Genomic DNA, 23,735 nt, shown 5'->3' with positions numbered 1-23,735 from the left:
TACCTCTCTAGGTAGATTTATTTTACTCACCCACAATTTTCTTTCGTGTTAAACTGCATACGAGTACTGCTCGCGATCTCAATTCATTTATTTTGTGTGTTGTCTATAGAAGGACTACACCCCTACCTAGCACACACTCCACTATACAACCTCACGCTCCCACTGCGAATGAATGATCCTCCTCCGGTCCTCCAACACAGCATCCTCTCTAGCCCGGTAACGGCTCGTGAACGTGGGGGAGCTGTCCTCTCCTGAAGGGTACTGAAATGGTATCAGCCCCTGTCGTGACTGACGGTACGCTACACCGCCACGCAGTGATGCAATTATTGTTAGTTATAGCCTCCCGGAGTCCGCAGCAGCATCCGGGTTAGGAGACCACCAGGGATCTGGGTCTACCGAGCAGTACTGAGAGCGTCCTGGTGATCAGAAGGCGACTGGCTGCGGACGGATCAGCTGACTTTGAACGCCCTGTTGTAACGTCCAATTAGGTGGGGTTTCCAAACAGATGTCAGGTTACAAAGCTGCCCCCGAGAATCAAATCAAAGTCCTTGATGAGCATTATTGTCTTTACTCTAGTCACTATACATCCAATTATTATTGATCTGGGATTATAAAATGAGCCTGGGGTTAATTCTAATTTTACCATGAGGGGTAATGCCCATCCACCTCCCTGCTTCCCCCTTTATTAGTTTCCTCATCGTTTTATCCATCCGTGGATGGGCTTCTTGGTTACAACTGAGATACAGTTTCCATGATCCACCTTTACTACACTTTATTTTCTTAGGCGGTTAAGGTATACTAACCGGTATTCCTGCTTACTGAGGGCTTATTTCTATCTTAATGCTGAATTAGTATTAAGATGTAAAGGAGGCTTACTTGTAAAGAGAGTTGAAAACAGTCCCTCCCCCCCTGCATACAGTGTTGCCAGATTGGGACAGATTTCCCGCCCAATCTGGCAACACTGCCCCCATACCCCATGTGACCAATAGAGGGCGCAGAGCGTCACCGTTCCTCTGACCCCTCCTCGTCTCTTCCTCGGTGGTACGCTTGCCATGTTTGCGGAAGCGTCTTAATATTCTCACATCTAGCTAGCCAAAGTCATTTTTTCCTTTTATCTGAGACGTTACAAACCCTAACATGAATTTACCGAAGGCCCCCGATTCTCTGTGCTTCGACAAGGACGTTTTTATGAAGGTAAGTCACCTGTAAAGCGATGTTGCAGATATGTGTTATATTAGGCTGGGTATAGAGGCCAACCTGTCATTCAAGTCTTCCTGGGTTATTCTGGTCATTGTCAACATTTATGTCTACTGGATCAAGTAAATACTGTTCTAGTTAATTGGAATCAGAGCTGAATATGTATGTCGATATTTGACTAACGTCAAAGACCTGTCGAGTATGTGCAACGACGACCCTCGACCAGTACAACCATTAGCCATCAAATGGTTAACGTTGGGAACGTTTTCATATTGTGTTGATGACTCTCAGGGTGCATGCTCGTACTGAAGAGTCTGTCTTTCCTCTCCAAACTACATGTCTTCCCTTGACGAATGTGTACAATATCGCTCCCTGACGCTCCCTCTTTCTTTCACTCTCACTCATTCTGCTCTCAGGATGACTTTGACGTGGATCAGTTCGTGGCTGATTGTCGCAAGCAGGTTCAGCTGGAAGAAATGCGAGAGGATCTGGAGATGTACTACAAGTTACTGAAGACCGCTATGGTTGAGCTCATCAACAAAGACTATGCAGACTTTGTCAACCTTTCCACCAACCTGGTGAGTGGTAACGCCCTTCCCTCCTTTCCCTCCTCCTACACCTTTCTCTTATCACACGTCACGTCTCACTATCTGTGTGTCTAATCTTTTGAAAGGTCGGAATGGACAAAGCCTTAAATCAGCTCTCTGTCCCCCTGGGACAGTTACGAGAAGAAGTGATGGTGCGTATTGTGCTTGTGTACACATCTCTTCTTTCAGTACACTGTGTGTGTGTGCATGTGTGTGTGTGGAGGAGTGTCCACTAATGCTGGTCGATGTGGTTATTGTAGAGCCTTCGTTCCTGTGTGAGTGGGGTGATTGAGGACATTGACGGCCATCTGGCAAAACAAGAGGACCTGCAGAAAAAAAAGGTAAAACAGCAATAATCAGCTATCCCTAATCAAACGCTTTTAGTATGTATTGAGATTAGTAAGTAAGTATTGTTTGATAACCTTGCTTAACCTGACTCCCTTTTTTTAATGATCAGTTGAGATGAACAGGTTGATTTTTAGTTTGTTAAAGAAAATATTGTAATCTTGAGAGTAATTTGATAGCCGTGTAGCCAACGTAGTGTGATGCCGTCTTACCCTAAAATAACAACATTGACCGAGCACAAATCGACAACAGCCCCCATTACTGGAGTCTATAAGTGTATAAATGCATCAATCACTCGTATTGCTTGTATATAACAGATGACTCCCATTGTTATTAACATGAGGATATCTTTGTCATTGCCATTAAATATGTTTCATGTATCCACCAGGTGTGTGTGCTGAGGCTGATCCAGGTGGTGCGCTCAGTGGAGAAGATTGAGAAGATTCTGCACACACAGAACACCAAGGAGTCCAGCTCCCTGGAGAGCAGCAGGTAGGGCTGACCAAGATACACACACATGCACACACATGCAAACACATGCACATAGGCACACGCGGGGGCAGGAATACTGTTACTGTGTTTCCCTGCCAAATGGTTCTAGGTTCAGAACCACAAATTACCACACTGTAGGGGTTCTTGAGCAAGATACCTAACCCCTACTCACTTATAATGACATTGCTTTGGAAAAAAACATTTTTTTTTTCTTTTGTACATTGTCAATAACATCCTCATCATCAATTGCTAGCTGTACTGAACAAGGAAATTGGTGCTTGGATAATTACCAATAATGCATATTATACATTCTTTGGTGTGATCATTGGTGTACATAAATTACTGTGTGTGTGTGTGTGTGTGTGTGTGTGTGTGTCTCTCCAAAGTCCTCTACTCGCAGGTCAGATCCTTGAAAGAATCGCTACAGAGTTTAACCAGCTCCAGTTCCATGCAATACAGAGCAAAGGCTTGCCCCTGCTGGACAAAATAAGACCTGTAAGTGATCTGAAAGCATGAGTGATCCCCCAAATAGCCTTGCATTCCACCAGCCATCCATTTTGTCATTTGACAAAGATACTATTTTCATTCTCCTCCCTTTGGAATCAGTGTTGTACATCCTGTTGTGCAACATTAGCGTATTCCGTACATCCAAATTCTGTTAAACATAAAACATAGGTGGTGTCTTGCCTCCTGCTGTGCAAATATTGCAAATCCCATTGAACCATTTAACTCCCTTCCCCTTTACATTATGAAGGGATTTAGTGGTTCAGGGGTTGACTGTCCAGACAGATGCCTGGTTATTAAAATGTGATACCGATCTCTCCTTGCCCAGCGCATCGCGGGCATCACCTCGATGCTGCAGCAGTCCCTGGAGGACGTGCTGATCCAGGGGCTGCAGACGGCCAACCTTGAGATGGTGCGTCACTGCCTGCGGACCTACGCCACCATAGACAAGACGCGAGACGCCGAGGCCTTGGTGGGACAGGTGCTGGTGAAACCCTACATGGACCAGGTGAGTCAATCCCTCTCAAACACACTGGAGCATTCACACTACACTTAACTTTTGATGACAACCGAAGGCATTGAAGGATGTCTCCCCCCAACAGAATGCTTCACTTTTACTTATTTACTGTGACATTACAACCCTTCATTCTTACGTCAAGTTAATTGTATTTCGCTTATGATTTTCTTTGCCAGTCCTGGCGACAAGCCAATAATATTTTCTATAACTGCTACACAATCCTTCCCTGACCCCCTGCTCTGTCCACCCCATTGCTCTCCTGCCCTCCAGGTGATCGTGGAAGACCTGGTGAAGGCTAACCCAAACGGTCTGCAGCTGATGTACTCCAGACTGCTGGAGTTTGTCCCTCACCACTGTAGACTGCTCCGGGAGGTGACCGGAGGGGCCGTCTCCAGGTACTGATGCTGGAGCACAAGTCTCCCAAGCCTGTGGTCGGCAGCAGTGGTCCGTGGACGTGCAGTGGTAGGGTTTGGTCCAGCAGTGGTCCGTGGACGTGCATTGGTAGTGTTTGGTCAGCAGTGGTTGTTTGTGGACCAGCACAGGACACAGCTGGTGGTCCTTGGGAAATGCTTAAACAATTTAGATAATAACAATATTCGAAAAAATACACATAAAATCACCTTATTCTTTGGTAAACATTGTATTAGAGCTACTTATCCTTTCAAATTACCTTCCTTAGGGCTTGGTGCATACCAATTGTGGTAACTGCCATGCCAACGCACACTGCATGTGTTTTGACCAGATTTGGACCTCTTTCATTTGGACCTTGTTTCTCTTGGTTTCTTGTTAAACTCCCAAGATCTTGTTCTCATACTGTTGTAGCATCGACTGTAGTCACAGACGTCACATTTGTAGGGCTTTCAGATTGCTAGCTCAACGTTTTAAAATAAAAGCTGTTTCTCTCACTCCTCAGTGACAAAGCTGACATGGTGCCAGGTTACGATTTCCTGGTCAACTCTGTGTGGCCTGAGATAATACGCGGCATAGAGGAGAGGATGGCCTACCTCTTCAACCCGGGCAACCCAGACGTATTCTATGAGGTAGCTAGTGTGTGTGTGTGTGTGTGTGTGTGTGTGTGTGTGTGTGTGTGTGTGTGTGTGTGTGTGTGTGTGTGTGTGTGTGTGTGTGTGTGTGCCCGCGCGTTGTGTGCATTTGTGTGCAGCACCACAAACACAAAACACACAACTATATTGTTTGAATTGTAATTCTGCCTGGATAGTGATTGCAAAGGTGAAAATGTCTCTTGGCTATTCTCGTGGCGTTTTGTGTCTGGTGTGATCCCTGCTCTTCTCCTCCCTTGCTGTCCCTGACCAGCGGTACACGGTGAGCATGGAGTTTGTGCGGCGGTTCGAGCGTCAGTGCAGCTCCCAGGCCAGTGTGAAGCGGCTGCGGGTCCACCCCACCTACACCAGCTTCCACAACAAGTGGAACTTGCCCGTCTACTTCCAGCTACGGTGGGGAGGGACTGTTAATGCCGGTCCATGCCCTTCTTGTTCCTGATCAAGTGATTGATCATTACTGATTATTGATGCTTAATGCAGTCGACCCGTTTCTGTAATAATTAAATGGCTATTGATTTCAGCTCTGCTATATGCTATTGCCACTGGTCAATGAGAGCTCACTGATGAAAAACGATTCATTATAGACTCTTATTGAATGGAATGCAGCATGATCATGGGAAGACACACGCAAAGCATACCAAGCATCTTCCTAAGAGACAATAGGTGCACGTGATTCTTATAGTTAAATATCAGATTTTAGGGCTTTTGTTCAGAAAAACAAAGGTGAGTAGAGTGACCATGTGGAGACTGTTGTGGATTGGTCGTGGCAGAAGCCAGCCACGGGGGGGAGGGGCCAAGTTAATTTGCTTCACACTATGGAGGAAGTGTACAGCTGGAACACATGCACTTAGCTCATTATGTCTGGAAGGTCTGCCACCGGCGGGATTTGTTGAGGGCTCATTTGATTTGCAGCCAATCAAATGAGCTTGGACGACATGTTTTTTGCAAGACCACTAATGGGATCTACACCATAAGAAGTCAGGGTATGACATGGCCCCAGTTTCAGACTTCTTGTCTCCAGGGTTAATGTAAATCCTAACTAACATGACGCCTTTCAAAAGGAGAGAGGAAAGGAGCTATCTCTCGGTGCAAGGAGACACTTATTGACTATACACATGCCTTAGTGATTATATTAGTTACTTTCTTACTACACACATTGCATCAACAGAGGATAGTTAAATACAAGACCTCCAAATATTTGTGGATTGGGGACAATGTAATGAACTGTGTTCTGTGTTCTGGAAAACACCCATGACATTTTTAACGTACATGGCACAACAAACAAACAAGTCGTGTGTTTGTATTGTGCAGAGTACAGCAGCTCACAGCGTGGGGACGGTGTTTATCACCATCATGTTGTACTGTTTGCGTTTGGCAGCAGCTTCGACTCGTACGTGACCATGCCGGTTTCGTGGACTTTGTGCGCCTGCTGTTGGGACTTTCCATTTCACGTGATTTCTGTGTGCTTGTGTCTTTCCCACCCTAACCCCAAGTGTTTTCCCTCTCCCCCCTCTGTGTGTCATTTGTGCATCTCTATCCCAGGTACAAGGAGATAGCTGGAAGTTTAGAGAACGCTATAAGTGATGGGCTAGAGGCCGCCCCAGGTAAACACTCACTCTGTGTGAAAAAAGAAATAAATTTGCATCATTCGTAAAACTTGTAATTGACTCAGTGTGTGTGTGTGTGTGTGTGTGTGTGTGTGTGTGTGGAGCAGCGGGCAGTGCGTACCACCTTAAGGTGTCTGAGGTGCTGTGGTCTTGCCTGAAGAGGTGCTGGTCAGACGGGATCTACATGGCGCCCCTGGCCCATCGCTTCTGGAAGATCACCCTGCAGCTCTACTCCAGATACTCCAAGTTCCTCCATGAGGTGACCTACACCCTCGCTGCTTGTTTTGACTTAAACCTGCACCCTGTACCTTGACCCAATAGCAGCCTCTAGTGGCTTGAGTGGTAGCTACAGTTTTAGCTATATCGTCTACTGGGATTTCATGTCTGCCCACGGTGGGGGAACTGTACCAGAATACCAATATTTAGAAAGAATCATCTCTTAATGGAGTAAACAGCTGCACTATAAAAGTGACATCATGCAGGTTTATATATTGACTTCAAACATGGTAGCCTGGACGTGATTGGGTGTTAAATATTGACGTTTTTTTGTTGACTTCCAGCGTGACTTCACGATGCTGACTGCTGCCTTCACAGGTTCTCACCAAGACTCCCTGCCCTGAGGTCATCAAGGAGCCCACCAGGCCCCTGCCGAGCTCCGCCTCCTCCACCTCTAGTCGCGCCTCATTGGACGAGGGTGGAAGCGAAGGCGGAATTCCTGCCTCTCTCTCCACCAAAAAGCTGGTCTACATCGCGGCAGACATACAAAAGCTACAAGAGCAGGTGAAGATCGCAACTACCTTATCACTTTTCATTTTCTAAAAGTTTCAGTTGGGTGTAATGTTTTCCTGTCGGTCTTCCTCAGATTCCAGACTTGATGGAGATAGTCAGACAGAGGCTCGAGGCAGTCGGCTTCAAAAACTTCACTGTGATAGAAGGTATTTAGCGCACAATCCTACCAATATCTTTTATCTTTCAGAATATTTAGGTCTTGACCCTCTTGAGCCCTACAATATGTATTTTTCCTTGAATTATTCTTTTCATTTGTAACTTCACCACTAAGAAATGAAAACTGTCCTAAACCATAAAGAACAGGCCAGAAAAATTTAAACAACCCAAAAATCCTCCCCCAAAATTGTTGACAGGCAATATAGATTCCCCCAACCAATCAGGTAAGAGATGCCCTGATAGGTCAGAAACGAGCTGGGGGCGGGCTAAAGAAAACAAGACATTCTCACAGAGCATTTCACTCTTTAATAGATGACGGTGTGTTTATAGAATGAGCTTAGATAGACGGACTGACAGCATGTCTCTCTCCTGCCAGCGGCCCTGGGGGACTCCAAGGCCTCTCTGTCCGGCAGCACCCCCACGCTGAACGCCCGCATGACCCAGCATCTGAGCGAGCGCTGCAGCCGCTACCTGAAGAGCGCCTCGGAGGTGCCCCGCCTCTACCGCCGGACCAACAAGGTACGGCCGCTCCCTATAGAGTCATCTAGGGACATGTAGGGGTCCAGCATGTTGATCAAGGATGCCTACAGGTAGAGTGCAGTTATTGGTGGTTTTGGTTGGAAGTTACTTTGTATCATAAACATCTGTTGCGTCCTAACCGGGGTCAAAGCTTTTATATTTGTTGCTTAACTTTTCATTCAAATGCTTCATTAACGAGCAGCTAGGGGTCAGGACACCATTCGGACACTCATGCTCGCGTTTGGTTTTCCGTTTGGTCTTTTAAATGGCTAGCGCTTATTAGTGAAGTCCAAACCATCACCAGACAATTATTGTGGAAATCCCAGGCTACCAGTACATGGTAAATGAATGAATAAACAAATGAACGAATGAATGAATGAAAGAGTGAACTGCCGCCTTTGCTTACGTTGCTGCTACTTCCTTGTGCACAGGAAGTGCCGGTGCGCGCCTCAGCGTACATGGACAACGCCCTCCGTCCGCTGCATCAGTTGCTGACTGACTCCACGGGTCTGGTCGACCCTGCTACGGCGCAAGACTGGCTACGTGTCACCCTGTGTGACTGCACACAACGGTAGGCACAACGCAACATGCAGGCAACGTGCACACACAGTTAATAATTCTAATTGGGCATTAGTCCACAGAGAGAGAATATGCGTTGGTAGTGTAGTTCCCAAAGAGTGGTCGGATATTTGTTTCTGAATGTTGCCTTTCACACATTGAATGCGGATCATCTCCGGAGAATCAGGTCCGGAGATGATCCAGAGTTGCACATTCACACATGCAACACGCATCCAGAGATAAGCCGCATCAAACACGTTCACACATATTGGTGATACTCCGGATACCTAAGAAGAGGGGTGGCACCTGGGCAGAGCGTGTAGGAGGCAGGAAGAAACGCAAAAAGCATGCAGCCGAAGTCGCAGTGTTTTGCTTACAACACATTGAAGATCAAGGGTGAGGCTTCCTACTCTGTAAAGCTTTTTGCAGTGATACCAATACAGCATTTATTTAAACGTATCCAATAGCAATATCAGAGAAGAAGTGTAATGTAGAACGCAAAATACAGGCAAGAAGAGAGAAGTATGAAGCAGCTACACTCTGTGCTCCTGGTTTCACGTCACATGATAGAAACAAACTCACAACTCGTTGTGAGTTCTCCAGCTCACCGAATCTCCAGGCTTTACACTAGACAGGCCTACCCGGGTAAACTGATTCGGACATTTGCGTTCACACATACCGGGTATAATCCGGAGGATTTCCAGTTTACGGTCTATTTTTTAAGGCTATTAACTGGCTCCCATGTGATCGACTGTAGGTGTTGTAGTCGTAGTGACAACAAATGGTAACGGTTGGCATGGCAATCACTTCCAAGGATGTTGTGTTCCTATGCTGAACACGTGTTTCCCCGGGGCCTAAAGGTACTATGAAACCATCTCGGAGGTGCTGAGCTCGGTGAGGAAGATGGAGGAGAGCCTGAAGAGGCTGAAGCAGGCCCGGAAAGGCGCCGCCACGGTAACCACGACGGGGACCAACGGGGGGCTGTCGGACGACGGCAAAATCCGCCTGCAGCTGACGCTGGATGTGCAGTACCTGGGAGAGCAGGTAGGGGACGTGCACATAATACTGTTGAAGACTACGGGCTGGAATGACAACTCTATTTGAAGTGCTTTTTCAAAGACGCTGAGGATAGAGCACCTTTAAAAAAGCGCAGTTACAAAGCGGTCAACGTTAAGTGAGGCACAAGAACACTCAACGTTGACCATGTTGTGATTGTGCTTCTTCAAATACGCTTTTACAAAATCAATTAACAACACCAATCGGTGTAATTGAAAGTATATCATTGTTTTTGAACAAAAGATGATTTGAAAAACTGAAAAAAAAAAAGCCAAAAATATGACAAAAAATATATATATGCCAACATAAGATAATAAGCATTAATAATAAGCATTAATATAAAAAAAAAAAATGCTATAAAATTGTAGTTGAGTATTCTCATTCAAAAGCTTTCCACGTACCTGGTGCTTCATATCGATGAATACATACAAAATAACAATAGAAATGCACTCATGAAATGCATCATCAAATCAACAAATCCAGGTTAAGCATACTAGGGGGGCAATTTTGAAACCTTTTGAGTGCAGGATTCAGCAATACATTCTGTTATCGAGGGGCAGGTAAGGACACAACAACCTGAGCTGTGGACCAGAAGACTGTATTTAGTCTGGCAGCACAACGGCGCTCAACAATGTGTGGTCCAGCGGCTCCAAGAGCAGGACATTGTGTTTGATTTATAAAGTAATCTTAAGGTCAGTTCAATACATCAGACACAGTTCATAGTTTCACCCACTGCCTATCATCATGACCAGTTTGGTGCCATTTAGCGGCTATAAACAAATGTGAGTCAAGGTTTACGTTGCAGTGGAATGCGGTCTGTTTTGATGGATGCCTCTCTCCCGCAGATCGAGAAGATGGGTCTGCACCCATCTCAGATCTCCATGTTCTCCACACTGACGGAGCTGGTGCAGGAGGCCCGGGACCTGGCTGAACAGAACCAATAAAGTTCTACAGGACTCTCACATCTCTCACATTCTCACACACACACACACTGGACTTACGGAAATCAGTAGTACAACAACCACAGCGCAACCATACACGTCACACTTGGGTGGGTAAACAAGATATGATCAACCTTATCCTGTCCATGCTAACTGAGGACGATTGCACATTTAGACACACACACACACACACACACACACACACACACACACACACACACACACACACACACACACACACACACACACACACACACACACACACACACACACAAACATATATATAACATTCAACCTCTACTGGGTTCATAACAGTAAAATGGCCGACATGTTAGTCCTTTTTATGCAGGCACTAATGATTCCTCTGTCTTGTAATGTTGGCCATTGGATATAGTATGTTTTAAAAAAGAATGCCAAAACCTATATTATACACTACAACGTGCTGTGAATATAGCAACAATCTGCTGTGAATTATGTAAATGTTTTAATTAATGCTATTTACATTGATAATAAATAAAATATCACAATGTATGGATATGTTGTGTATGTCAAATTAATTTGCAAAGAAATGGTGGCAATTAGTCAACCTGCAGAAATGCAACAATGGTGTACTGTCAATGTTCTCCATGTCAACCACATTTGAGCTATTAACAATTAGTCAACCTGCAGAAATGCATCAATGGTGTACCGGCAATGTTCTCCATGTCCAACCACATTTGAACTATTAAAGATCCCATGGCATGAAAAATTCTCTTTCTGAGGTTTTCTAACATTAATATGAGTTCCCCTAGCCTATCTGTGCTCCCCCAGTAGCTAGAAATTTGGTTGGGTGTAAAACGAGCCCTAGGCATTCTGCTCTGCCTTTGAAAAAACAAAGCTCAGACGCGCCGTTTTGGATTTTTCCCCGTTTGTCGTCATAAGGGGAGATGCCGCCTCCCCTTTCTCTGCCTTTCCAGCCCAGAGAATTTGGCCTGCCAATGAGGTACGTGCGAGCGCCACATATGTGTGTGTTTGTGTGTGTGTGATTGCACACACTGTATCGCAAGTGTTGTACACTTCTTTGTTATTTGGATATACCTTTCTGCTGTTGGTGTTATGGGGCATAACACATTGATTCTTTGACGTCTCTGGTACCCTCTTCCTTGACCCGCCTCTCTCCTCATTTGCAATAAAGCTACAGATACCGAAACGGCGCATTTGGGGAAAGCTCAATGTGCGACTGGCGCGTAGTGGCAATTCTGCACCAAGGCTGAATTTCGGGAATGTCTTTAAATACTGTGTTAGGGGTCCACTAATACCTATATTAAAGCATCCATAATGTAGCATGCCATGGGACCTTTAACACCAACTATACTGACTCTACATTACACAAACATTTACCCTGACTTTGACCAATGCACCGATTTTAACCCTTAATACTGTGTTCAAGAAATACTAAATGCTGAGCTCTCTCTGTCTGTCTCTGTCTCTGAGGTCAGCAGCCATGATATTGATGCTACATCAGTGTATTTTAAACATCGGATCTAAGAGCAAAGAGGTCGTCCATGCCTGTAAAAGGTCACCTCAGTGCGTCAGATCTTGGGTGAAACACTGAGCACCAATGTTACTACATTGAGAAACAAAATCTTTATTTCAACAATCATTGTAAACAAACAAAAATATACTCTATTACATGATATACAAAGACATCAGACATTCATCACAGAAACAGATTCTACTGGACCTACTTTAAATCACATACTGTACAGAACACTGCAATATATAAATTTACAGAAGAAATGTTTTGCTCCTTAGATCTACGCATGAGTTCAGTGTGAATACTGATTAATGGTTAACAGCTCATTGGTCATAGGTCATTCAATTGTGCTTCATCTCCTCGTGTGCTATCTCACAAGACTAATATGCAGAGGATGTGACAGAGAGACAAATAAGAAAGTACTGCTTGTCAATGGATTTCATCTTCAGTGGATGGTAAAGTATTCTTAGGGCAACTGGCCGTTATATTACTTTGGATAATACTTAGTAATATTTGTAAGCTCCTATAAAACTCCCTAGAGCGTAGGATTGGTGATCTTCCCCAGCATGAGGATGGCATTAGAATGTCCTTCTGTTACGGAGAAGAAGAAGGGCCGGTTGATGGTCAGCTTCAGGGGCACGCCCCCTTCCAGGTTCCTGTCCTCGCTTTCTGCTCCTTCTTCTGACATCTCAAACTGCACCTTGTTGAGAACCTGGTAGAGGGCAAGGGAAGACAGACAACTGTCAGTCACACATACTTGGTTGTAAATCTCTATTGTGTATGGTTATTGTGTGAGTCAATGTATGAAGAGTAACTGGTCACCCATTGCAGCAGTTTATTATAGGATATATTTGCGCAATAGTACTCGCATTCAGATTAGGATTTTTTTTTCCAGTTCACAGCAGAAAACACATTTAAAAACAACATGCAACCAACAAAGCAAACGTAAGCATTTGAAAAAGTTTTTGTTAATTGTATTATTCTGGATGAAAGACACTTTGTTAACAAAAATAAATTGAAACTATGGCCCATTTGTGTCGTCGAGTAATATCTGAGTTATACTGCTAAGATAAAACCTGCATGCTCCAGCTTACCTTATCTATTGTGAAGGGTTTGCTGGTGCTGAGTCGGTCGAACTCCGCCTCGGAGCCCAGCAGTCTGTCCTCTACCTCGGCCGCCATGTTGCCGAGCAGCTGGCGGAGGTCCGTCACAGACGACAGGGAGAACTTGGGAAGGGACAGCTCCAGCTGACTGCTCAGACAATAACAAACCAACACAACAAGGCAGTTGAAAGATTTTTGCTGAAAGGTAACAACGCTTTAAAGACCAAACCCACAACAATGGATATTGGTCGATATGATATCGTCCAATGTTGATGATATTGACTTAAGGGATGATTGCCTTTTCTGACCCTCATGAAGTAATTTACGTGCAAAACTGTTTCCAAAGTGGAAATATGAACACTGTGAAATCCAGTGGACATTTTCAGAGCCAGGATTTGTATCCAAGGATATTTTCCACTCAAAATATGACGTTTTGGTGATGGATCTTTTTAATAGGCAGTTCATCATAAACACAGGCTATGAACACTGTGAAATCCAGTGGACATTTTCAGAGCCAGGATTTGTATCCAAGGGTATTTTCCACTCAAAATATGACGTTTTGGAGATGGATCTTTTTAATAGGCAGTTCATCGTAAACACAGGCTAATTGCTGCCGGTATATTTGATAAACTTATAGACATCAGATGAGGGGTTTAAAGGAAAACTCACCCTTCCTGGAGGTCCCGGTGCCAATCCGTGATGACGTCGGAGCGAAGCTTTCCTTCGATGTCCTTGAGCTTGATCCCCTCATTGGGCAGGACCAGCAGCATATAGGAACGCTTGCTCAGAGCCAGCTTCACCACTGTGCATTGTCTCACCTTGATGGGGAATAGAAACCAATATTTCACACAGTAACCCAACCACAAATCTAAACCTATATTGAGGGCACCATCTTTTGAGGAAACATACGGACATCCCGTTGCCCAGCCATGTCACCATAGCAACTGGTCCTTACCTTGTCGTTGAAGTAGTAGTACGGCCCAGTGTGGGTCATCAGCGGGACGGTCACTGTGGTGTTCTCGTCTACGTGAAACTCCTGTGGTGAGGTCCTTTCTGGTTGGAAGGCTGTCTTCCAGTTTCCTAAAGAGACCAAGTGGTGGTTTAAGAATATCCAGGAATTGTGTTCAGTGCTATATTTGATGGTTGTGGTGATACTTCCTCAAATAGCCTCTGTTAACTGCACATGTGCAGGTCAAACAGTTCCCATGGGCCTTTATTCCATTGGTTACAAAAGAGGACAACATTTTCCATTGCCGGTTTGCAACCATGAACAATAGTTTTACACGGTGCAATGTTAAGGCTCATATTACCATACACTACCTCAAAAGAGAGCAAACCAACCTTTAAACACAAAGGAGCTCATGAACAGCAGGTTGGCACGCGGGCTGAGGTCTTTGAAGACGTCCTTCACCTTCCCCTCGGAGGTCTTCTCCACAAACCCGCTCACCAGCGCCTCCGCCTCCTGGCTCTGGGAGAAGTCCACCTCCCGGGTGAACGACGCGTCGGAGAAGTCCTGCGTGCCCTGGACAAAGTCCTCGGAGAGCTGGGCCCCCGGGGGCCCTGCGAAGGCCCAGACCTGGGTGACGATCTCGTCCTCAGGGCCGTCGTCCACCAGGGAGGTGATGCTCTGCAGGGTCTTCAGCACCTTGTGTCCGTCCACCAGGGACACGCAGTCCTGGGGGTCCGTGTCTCGGTTCAAGCCCAACAGCTCCTGGAGGAGGGGAGGAAGAAGAGGAATGGAGTTTTGTTTTAGGTCCAACATCTTCCTCATCATCAATCGATTTCAATTGCAATTGTCATTGATCGGTTTATTGAGTTGATTCCTCATTCAAATAAATAACCTTTTATCAGATAATAATCAAAAACTTTCTGCGTAATGCCATCACACACACTGCCTAAGGTACAACTGCCCCCATGGCGGCAAAAAAACCCTCCCAGCGGCCCATGCAGATGTGTCCCATGTCCCACACCGACGTCCCACCTGGTACGAGCTGGCCGTCTTCACAGACGCCCCCAGGTAGAAGGTGACCAGCGAGCCGTAGGTGTTGACGGGGGACATCAGGGTGTTGGCGGGCCCCCGCTTGGTGCTGAGCGCCTGGTACAGGCGGACCCCCAGCGTGTTCAGCAGCTCGGCCAGCACGGCTGTCCTCTGAGTGACGTTCTGCGGGGGGGCGTCCCTCACGGCGGGGTCCCGGGCATCGGGCGTCAGCACGGTGGCGTCCAGCGGCGCCAGGGCCAGGGTCCGCAGGGGTTGGGGGGCCTCCGTCTGCAGGGTCTCGCAGCTCACGTTGTCGGCGGCAAAGAGGGAGAAGGGGTGGATGTAGACGCGGTTGGCCTCCGTTGCTATGCAACAGCTCAGGAGGAGGACCAGCGACAGGGGGACGGACGTGAGCGACCGGCGCTGCATTTTAGGGACACTTTCTGGTGGTCCGGCGGGATTCAACTGTGAGTTTAATCTGTGGAGGAGAAGACATGCAGGCCTGTCGTGTTATTGGTAGAATCACAAGCCCTTCTGAGCTGAGCCAGACAAAGGTATGGCTTCATGGGATGGCTGTTTTTGTTTTTTTTAATGAATGGAACATCACTGTTGTTTGCTGCGCTGGACAAAATCTGGTTCGATCTGGTTTTCCATCTCTGACAGGATTAGCCAAACATTAAGAAAAGGGTAGCATGTCAGTGATTGATTCATTCTCTTTTGTGTGTGGTCGCTCCTGCTGGACAATGAATGAAGGCAGGGTGACAGCCGTGGGGAAAGTAGAATAAATGGAAGAACTGTGTGTGTGTGTGTGTGTGTGTGCGTGTGTGTGTGTATGTGTGTGTGTGTGTGTGTGTGTGTGTGTGTGTTTGTGTGGGCGGTTTTGCCTTCATTTGCATTCAGCTTTCAACTTCAATAAATACATCAAAAAAGCACTTTCTTTTTTCAGCGGCGAAGGCATTAAACTTTCCTAGCACCTACTACTGGGTTCCCGGACAAGCTTCTGTTTAAAACCCTGCAGGACTTTAGTGTTTGAGTTGGACTCCAGCCACGGAGGAAAGTGAACTGATGGACTCCTGCAGGAGACGAACAAATAGGGGCGGCTCTGCTGTCTGCACACCAACTTCTGGACATTGCCATGCTTCCAGCGATCAATAACGGCTGATCGGCCTGCGTATACCGATTCCCGATCATAGAGGTCAAAAACCTGCTGGGTTCACCATCAGCCATACCGGCCAAGCAAAGATCACAACACAAGTCCGTTCAGAATCACTAGGATCACCAGGACTATGCAACCGCTCTCTTTTAAAAGGACCTTTGTTTGTATCACTGACTGTTTGGGGAAAGTTAGAGAATAAAATTCCAGCGCATACTAACATTAATGCCATTACTTTGTTGTAAAACTACAAAGAACCGCACAGCATTAGCCCTTATTGATGAACCAATAGACGTAGCCCATCCAAACGAAAAACCACCATGACACTTAGCTGAGGCATAGGTTCTATGGCTCTGTGTGTCTCAGGGTGTATGTGTGTGTGTGTGTGTGTGTGTGTGTGTGTGTGTCTCCCACTCGCGCTCTCTTACCGTGTCAGTGGCTGCTGCTGTGGATGTGGAGAATGAGTGCTCCTCTGCTCCTTGCCCCTTGCTTTTAAACACAGCCAGATAAGCCCACACTCCCCCTCCCGGTTACTGATTAACCCGCACAGAATTGAGTGAGGGGCCGACGTGACTCACCGTGACTCACAGGGGCTCACAGGGGCGCTTTGTCCTGCTCTAGCCCCCCCCCCCCCCCCACCCCAACCCGTGTCAAGATGAATTGGGTGAGTGAGGGAAGCAGGATCCCCCCCCCCCAAACACACACACACACACACACACACACACACACACACACACACACACACACACACACACACACTGTGTGTAGATCTAAGAGCATGACCCAAGTCCATCCCGGATGGTGGTGTTGGTGGGTAGGGGGGTGGAGGGTTAGAGGGGTGGAGGGTGGGGGCTAGTGTTTGCCCAGGCTGGGGAGGGCTTCAAACAAGTTGGCTTATTTGTTTGTGAGTAATTCAAAAATGTCGTCATAAAGAGAACATGTAATTCTGTCTTTGTTTGGGTCGAACGTTTTGTTTTCGTGTGTGTTTTTCTCGGGAACTCGACTACACAGTACGCACAAGGGTCACATTGGAAAACCTGAACACACTCAAAGTGTGGACGCACAACGCACATGCACACACACACAAAGCGTTTTATATGTATTTTTTTGTGCTGAAACATAATAGCGTTCCATGTTATCAAAAGAGTCTAAAATATTGTTCTTGTTGAGCATTCAGAGGATGTATCACTATTCCAATGGGCCCGGATGTGACCCTCACCTCAAACATAATAAGGAACATCCTTCACTGCAAGCTGAACAAACAAGGCTCGCTAATCTAGATTTTCCCATCCCAATGAGATGCTTTATTATGCTGTGTACTTTGTCATCTGTCTTTGCTCTTTGTCCAGTTTTGTTAAGGTAGTAAAGAGATTACTCTTAAATAATAAATCGATGAGTTTAGTTGTTTACTCCTAACTCTTAATGTAGTTGACATGAAACATATTTTATTCATCATATATCATATGGTGTGACATGACAACTGTTGTATATGAATAGGGGCTATACTTTCCCAAAGTTACTCACTTTCTAACAATACCTTATCAATACTCTACCATTGAAATCCACCATTCCCTCGTGAGAGTTAATACATATGGTGTCCCTTCATATGGCATAGACTCCCTCTATGTCATTTTGAATCCCCATAAATATGGAATAATGCTCATTAGGAGGCAGTTCATATTCCCATGTACAGGGAATAGTCTACTGCTCATAAGGCAAATGTTTGAATCTACATGTATAGCGAATAATTTAGTGCTCATGAGACAAACGTTTGAATCCACATGTATAGAGAATAGTCTCCTGCTCAAGAGGAGGCAGTGTGATCCCCATGTATAGAGAATAGTCTCCTGCCTATGAGGAAGCAGTATGATCCACATGTACAGTGGGGCAAAAAAGTATTTAGTCAGCCACCAATTGTGCAAGTTCTCCCACTTAAAAAGATGAGAGAGGCCTGTAATTTTCATCATAGGTATACCTCAGCTATGAGACAAAATGAAAAAAAGAAATCTAGAAAATCACATTGTCTGATTTTTAAAGAATTTATTTGCAAATTATGGTGGAAAATAAGTATTTGGTCAATAACAAAAGGTCAACTCAATACTTTGTTACATGCCCTTTGTTGGCAATGACAGAGGTCAAACGTTTTCTTTACAAGGTTTTCACACACTGCTGCTGGTATTTTGGCCCATTCCTCCATGCAGATCTCCTCTAGAGCAGTGATGTTTTTGGGCCTTCGCTGGGCAACACAGACTTTCAACTCCCTCCAAAGATTTTCTATGGGGTTGAGATCTGGAGACTGGCTAGGCCACTCCAGGACCTTGAAATGCTTCTTACGAAGCCACTCCTTCGTTGCCCGGGCGGTGTGTTTGGGGTCATTGTCATGCTGAAAGACCCAGCCACGTTTCATCTTCAGTGCCCTTGCTGATGGAAGGAGGTTTTCACTCAAAAACTCACGATACATGGCCCCATTCATTCTTTCCGTCACACGGATCAGACGTCCTGGTCCCTTGGCAGAAAAACAGCCCCAAAGCATGATGTTTCCACCCCCATGCTTCACTGTAGGTATGGTGTTCTTTGGATGCAACTCAGCATTCTTTCTCCTCCAAACACGACGAGTTGAGTTTTTACCAAAAAGTTATATTTTGGTTTCATCTGACCATATGACATTCTCCCAATCCTGTTCTGGATCATCCAAATGCTCTCTAGCAAACTTCAAACGGGCCCAGACATGCACTGGCTTTAGCAGGGGGACACGTCTGGCACTGCAGGATTTGAGTCCCTGGCGGCGTAGTGTGTTAGTGATGGTAGCCTTTGTTACTTTGGTCCCAGCTCTCTGGAGGTCATTCACTAGGTCCCCCCGTGTGGTTCTGGGATTTTTGTTCACCATTCTTGTGATCATTTTGACCCCACAGGGTGAGATCTTGCGTGGAGCCCCAGATCGAGGGAGATTATCAGTGGTCTTGTATGTATTCCATTTCCTAATAATTGCTCCCACAGTTGATTTCTTCACACCAAGCTGCTTACCTATTGCAGATTCAGACTTCCCAGCCTGGTGCAGGTCTACAATTGTGTTTCTGGTGTCCTTTGACAGCTCTTTGGTCTTGGCCATAGTGGAGTTTGGAGTGTGACTGTTTGAGGTTGTGGACAGGCGTCTTTTATACTGATAAGGAGTTCAAACAGGTGCCATTAATACAGGTAACGAGTGGAGGACAGAGGAGCCTCTTAAAGAAGAAGTTACAGGTCTGTGACAAATGTTGCTGGTTTGTAGGTGACCAAATACTTATTTTCCACCATAATTTGCAAATAAGTTCTTAAAAAATCAGACAGTGTGATTTTCTGGATTTTTTTTTTCATTTTGTCTCTCATAGCTGAGGTTTACCTATGATGAAAATTACAGGCCTCTCTCGTCTTTTTAAATGGGAGAACTTGCACAATTGGTGGCTGACTAAATACTTTTTTGCCCCACTGTATAGATAATAGTCTACTGCCAATGAGGAAGCAGCTGGATTGATTGTGTTTTGGGGCCAGGACATGGAAGGTGTAATTTGCATAGTTTTTCATTCAATTGTATACCTCATATAGCTTTTTCGATGGCCAGACTGCATGTTCGCGTGACTTAAGGGTGACGATGGAACAATAAAATAAATAATGCCAAACTTAAGTTAAAATAAATCATAGAAGATTCTAAATGTGTAAAGCATCTCACTTAAAGACGACGGGAATGGGAACCAAGGTTTGAGTGCCAAAAATGAATGGATTTTTCTAAAACCTAGACCAGAAAGAATTCCCTTGTCACCCTGTTGAGACATTCTGAGACAGCCCTATCACTTCCTCGCCGAGCCAAGGACCATTCCTCTCCAAGGAAGTACAATAAATGACCATGTAAATATCCCAGTGTCACAGCCTACCATATATATTTGTTGGTCAAAATGTATCTGATCATTACTACCTCCAAATTGTATGCCTAGACTTTGAGAAGAATATACATTGTATGCCTGAACTTTGAGAATAATAGACTTACAAAACATCTGTGTTCTCACAATATACTTTGTGCTGGAGAGTTGAAGTAATTGGTCTTGTTTTCTTTCTTTCTTACTATGAGTTTGATATGAACATGTTCCTAACAATATAACAAAGCCTCTTGACAAATGTGATCATTATTTAGATGTACTTGAGGCTGGATCCAGGAAAAGGTGATGTTAAGTCAGCCACCTATTTATATGTGAATGTATGTATACATACAATTATAATCATAATCACAGTCACATTCAAATTCATACAACTCCTCCTAACCCTAAGCCCTCTAAAAGGACTGAGACCTTCAGAAGGAACACAATGGAGGGATTCCTCCGATCAGGGATTGTAAGGATTGCAATATTTAGCTCCTCATTTAGCTCCTCAAGGGGAAAGGTGACAATTCCAGAGAATAACTGATGCAGAGAACAATTGAAGGATCAGTATTTATACAACCAATAGCAGCTCCAAGAAAATACGTCTTATAGCATTAAAGTACTTCTACATCTTCTATTTCTATTAAATCATTGATAAATGTATTGAAGAATCTTAAAATGTCACTTAATTGCAGTAAGAGTAAAAGCAGTCAAGTATCGGCCACTATCATTGGTAGGAATGGCTATAATAGGCCTTTTTTCAACCGTTGACATAAACTCAACTCAATGTTACAAAAAGCATTTCCAACTGGCTGTGTGTGCTAGATGAGGTAATTCAGGGCACTTGGGGCATAGTTTTCTATAATTTTACGATTAGAACTCCCCCATCACCTGGCTGTAGAACTGCTATTCTGTGTTTTATGGATCTGTTAATAGCACTTAGAAATGTACACCGTTCTTATTATGTTCCTAAGCAAATCCTTGTGCAAATGTTAATCATTGCATTTGCACACTGGCTAGGTTGCATGTTTCTCAGAACCATTGGTTACAATATGATTTATTGTTTGTAGATTGATTTATGACTGCTATAAGGAAGGCATCATGGGAACCAATGGGTATAAAGCCACCACTGGATGCAACTGAAGAACATTCAGAAGCAAAACGAGAAGATGGAGGCATTGGGATTCCTGGTGCTATGCAGTGTGATGTTCTCACATTGTGTTCAAGGTAGGAATTCATGTTACACATTTTGTTATTGTCATGGACTGAAATGTATGAATCTCACCTTCCATTGTATTAAACATGCAACTTGTAACTTGCACTTTGTGTGCAAAATGTAACAAAGATGTTTGTCTCCTTGTCTCTTACAATGACAATTTTAGGTTATACCACACCAGGTATTGTACACCCCTTTTTACACAGTGTTTCTAAATGTTTTTTCCTGAAACCAATAGTTATATTCTCTGTGACTGACCCAAATTATTTATAATAACAGCATCATTTTAGAATTAATCAGTTATTTAGCACGGATGCCTGTGAAGTGAAGTGAAAAGCATCCAGTGAGACAATATCTCGCTATTTCCCAGCTCAAGACTCCTGTCGCCACAACTGTGGAAACCACCTGGGAAGCTGTTCCTGCAACTACTCCTGTCAATACGATGGCAACTGTTGCAATGACTACTACTGTAAGTAATCAGGACTTTGAAAAGCAATTGATGAAAATTGATGAATGAAAACAATATGAAAATATATGAATAAATGTGTGCATTAAAGATGCTGTGGTCAAGATTACCAAGTTCAAAGAGAAGAGAGCAAGTTTTTTAAAAAAGACCCCCAAAAAGTCCACTTTCTCTCTGCTCCCTCTCTCCATGTTTCTCGGCCATTAAGATGTTCTAGATTCATATACCTGTGATTGATAGTCAATATGGAGTCCGGAACCAATCAGGGGAGGGCTTCCTTGATTGGTTAGAAATGAGCTGGGGCGGTCATCAATCTAAATCGGCTCATACAGCGGCAGACGCAGTCAATTCATAACAGATATTCTCACAACATTTCTCTTAGTAATAGCTGACCAGGCCATTTTTAACAAATTACATGCAAATAATACGTCTAAAATCGTACCGACAGAACCTCTAATGCTTTAATGAATTGTACACGAATGTACCGTAAGACTTTGAAGAAAAGTGTCTGTTTAACAGTAATGACGTGTTAAGTCTGCTACTGAAGCTCTACAGAAATAACGTTAAGCTCTCTGAGGTAAACAGTCACTGTGAAAATTATATTTCAGAGTATGCGTTGAAAGACATTTTAAAGAAAGAAAATGTCACAATTGCATTCTAGTCAACATAAGAACTAATGCATGACAAATTTAATGTAAATATTGGTATGTATTGAAATGTTTGCAGAAATAAAAAAAAAGTGATTTTAAAAACTGAAACCCCTTCTCATCCGTCTTGCAGCTCAGTGTTACAATACACCTACACCAGATGTTCCTACAGGTAATGAACATTGTATTTATCATGCATCTTGTAACTTTCACTTCAAGACTGTGTACAAAATTGAACTAACGTGTTTGTCTCTTCTTGAAATAATGTCAATTTTAGGCTTTCCAATGACACCATGCACTGGTCACCCCTTTTAGCACTGTGTTTCTTTATGTTGTTTCCTACAACCATTTGTTGAATTCTCTGCGTCTGACACAAGTTATTAATAATAACAGCATAATTTTAGAATTAGGTTGGTTATTTAGCAGGGATGGCTGTAAACACACTGTTCCATAGCTGACAAACATGGATATATCCTTGATATAGTGAAGGTCTTTAACCAAATAAATCGGAGGCAAACAAGCTAACAGAGGATTCCATTCATACTCCAGTTCAATATTTACAAGTGCTTAATATTTACCATTCATTGTGATAGGAAACCCTTGCTCCAACGTTCTCTGTGATCGCCTTTCAGTTAATAACTGTGGTGGGTGGCTGTACTCTACTGAGGGGAATTTTACCAGCCCCAACTACCCACAACAGTATCCTAACAACATGGATTGTGTATGGGTCATCAGTCCAGGCTCTGAAGTTATAGAACTGGAGTTCCTCCATGTTGAGTAAGCATGATCATTTAATCACCAATCTGACATCATTTGATAATGAGGAACGTATTTTCCTGCTGCATTTGAACACGATGAAGTGTTGTCTTCGGCTCATGGTCAATGTTTATATTTTCTGCGACACAAATGCTATCCACAGATTAGAGGGGCCGGACTGCAGATTTGATGGTATCCAGGTCTATGATGGCCCCAGTATTAACCAAAGGCGGCTTGGCAGATTGTGTGGTAATCAGAGGTCTACTTTCCACTCCACTGGTAAGACTCTGACCGTACGCTTCACCACTGATGGTAGCCAGACATACCAAGGATTTCGGGCCGATTACAGAGTTGTGGGTGAGTCGCAGAAACAAGAGTGACGATACATCAACTTGAACGTCTTTTCGGTCTACTTAAAGAAAACATGAAGGCAAACAGTTAAAAGCTATTTGTGTGATTTGATTTTTATCTTTTGCTAGCGGACGGTTCCTGCAGATATAACTGTGGCTATTTGGTCGGAAACTGTTCCTGCCACTACTCCTGTGAATCCTATGGCAACTGTTGCTATGACTACTTATGTAAGTGATAAGGCCTGTAAACACAAAATCTGCCGTAAAATGTTTCCATAAATGAAAAAAAGGTTACTTTAAAGACTGAAACCCATTTTCATCTGTATTGCAGCTC

The 23,735-nt window shown here is 44.3% G+C and overlaps 2 protein-coding genes across 2 annotated transcripts; one reads left to right on the top strand and one right to left on the bottom strand.

The window, feature by feature from the left end:
- Positions 1–1,053: 1,053 nt before the first annotated feature.
- On the top strand, positions 1,054–10,616 carry cog2 (component of oligomeric golgi complex 2). Its single transcript, XM_079731058.1, has 18 exons — positions 1,054–1,194; positions 1,614–1,775; positions 1,871–1,936; positions 2,045–2,125; positions 2,518–2,621; positions 3,008–3,116; positions 3,454–3,633; positions 3,913–4,037; positions 4,556–4,682; positions 4,957–5,096; positions 6,246–6,307; positions 6,418–6,569; positions 6,905–7,090; positions 7,173–7,245; positions 7,632–7,774; positions 8,206–8,345; positions 9,193–9,376; positions 10,234–10,616. Exons 1-18 carry the CDS (start codon positions 1,138–1,140, stop codon positions 10,330–10,332), a joined length of 2,190 nt encoding a protein of 729 aa, XP_079587184.1. The 5' UTR covers positions 1,054–1,137; the 3' UTR covers positions 10,333–10,616.
- A 1,764-nt stretch (positions 10,617–12,380) lies between these two features.
- agt (angiotensinogen) lies at positions 12,381–15,355 on the bottom strand (the record flags this gene model as incomplete). The annotated part of the gene is made up of 6 exons (XM_079730754.1): positions 12,381–12,557; positions 12,940–13,096; positions 13,618–13,766; positions 13,904–14,028; positions 14,290–14,659; positions 14,930–15,355. 6 exons carry the CDS (start codon positions 15,353–15,355, stop codon positions 12,381–12,383), a joined length of 1,404 nt encoding a protein of 467 aa, XP_079586880.1.
- Between the last annotated feature and the right edge of the window lie 8,380 nt (positions 15,356–23,735).

The sequence above is a fragment of the Pollachius pollachius genome (genome assembly GCF_949987615.1).
Source record: "Pollachius pollachius genome assembly, chromosome: 2".
NCBI classification, from domain to species: domain Eukaryota; kingdom Metazoa; phylum Chordata; class Actinopteri; order Gadiformes; family Gadidae; genus Pollachius; species Pollachius pollachius.
This window is presented reverse-complemented; position numbering and strand designations above follow the sequence as displayed.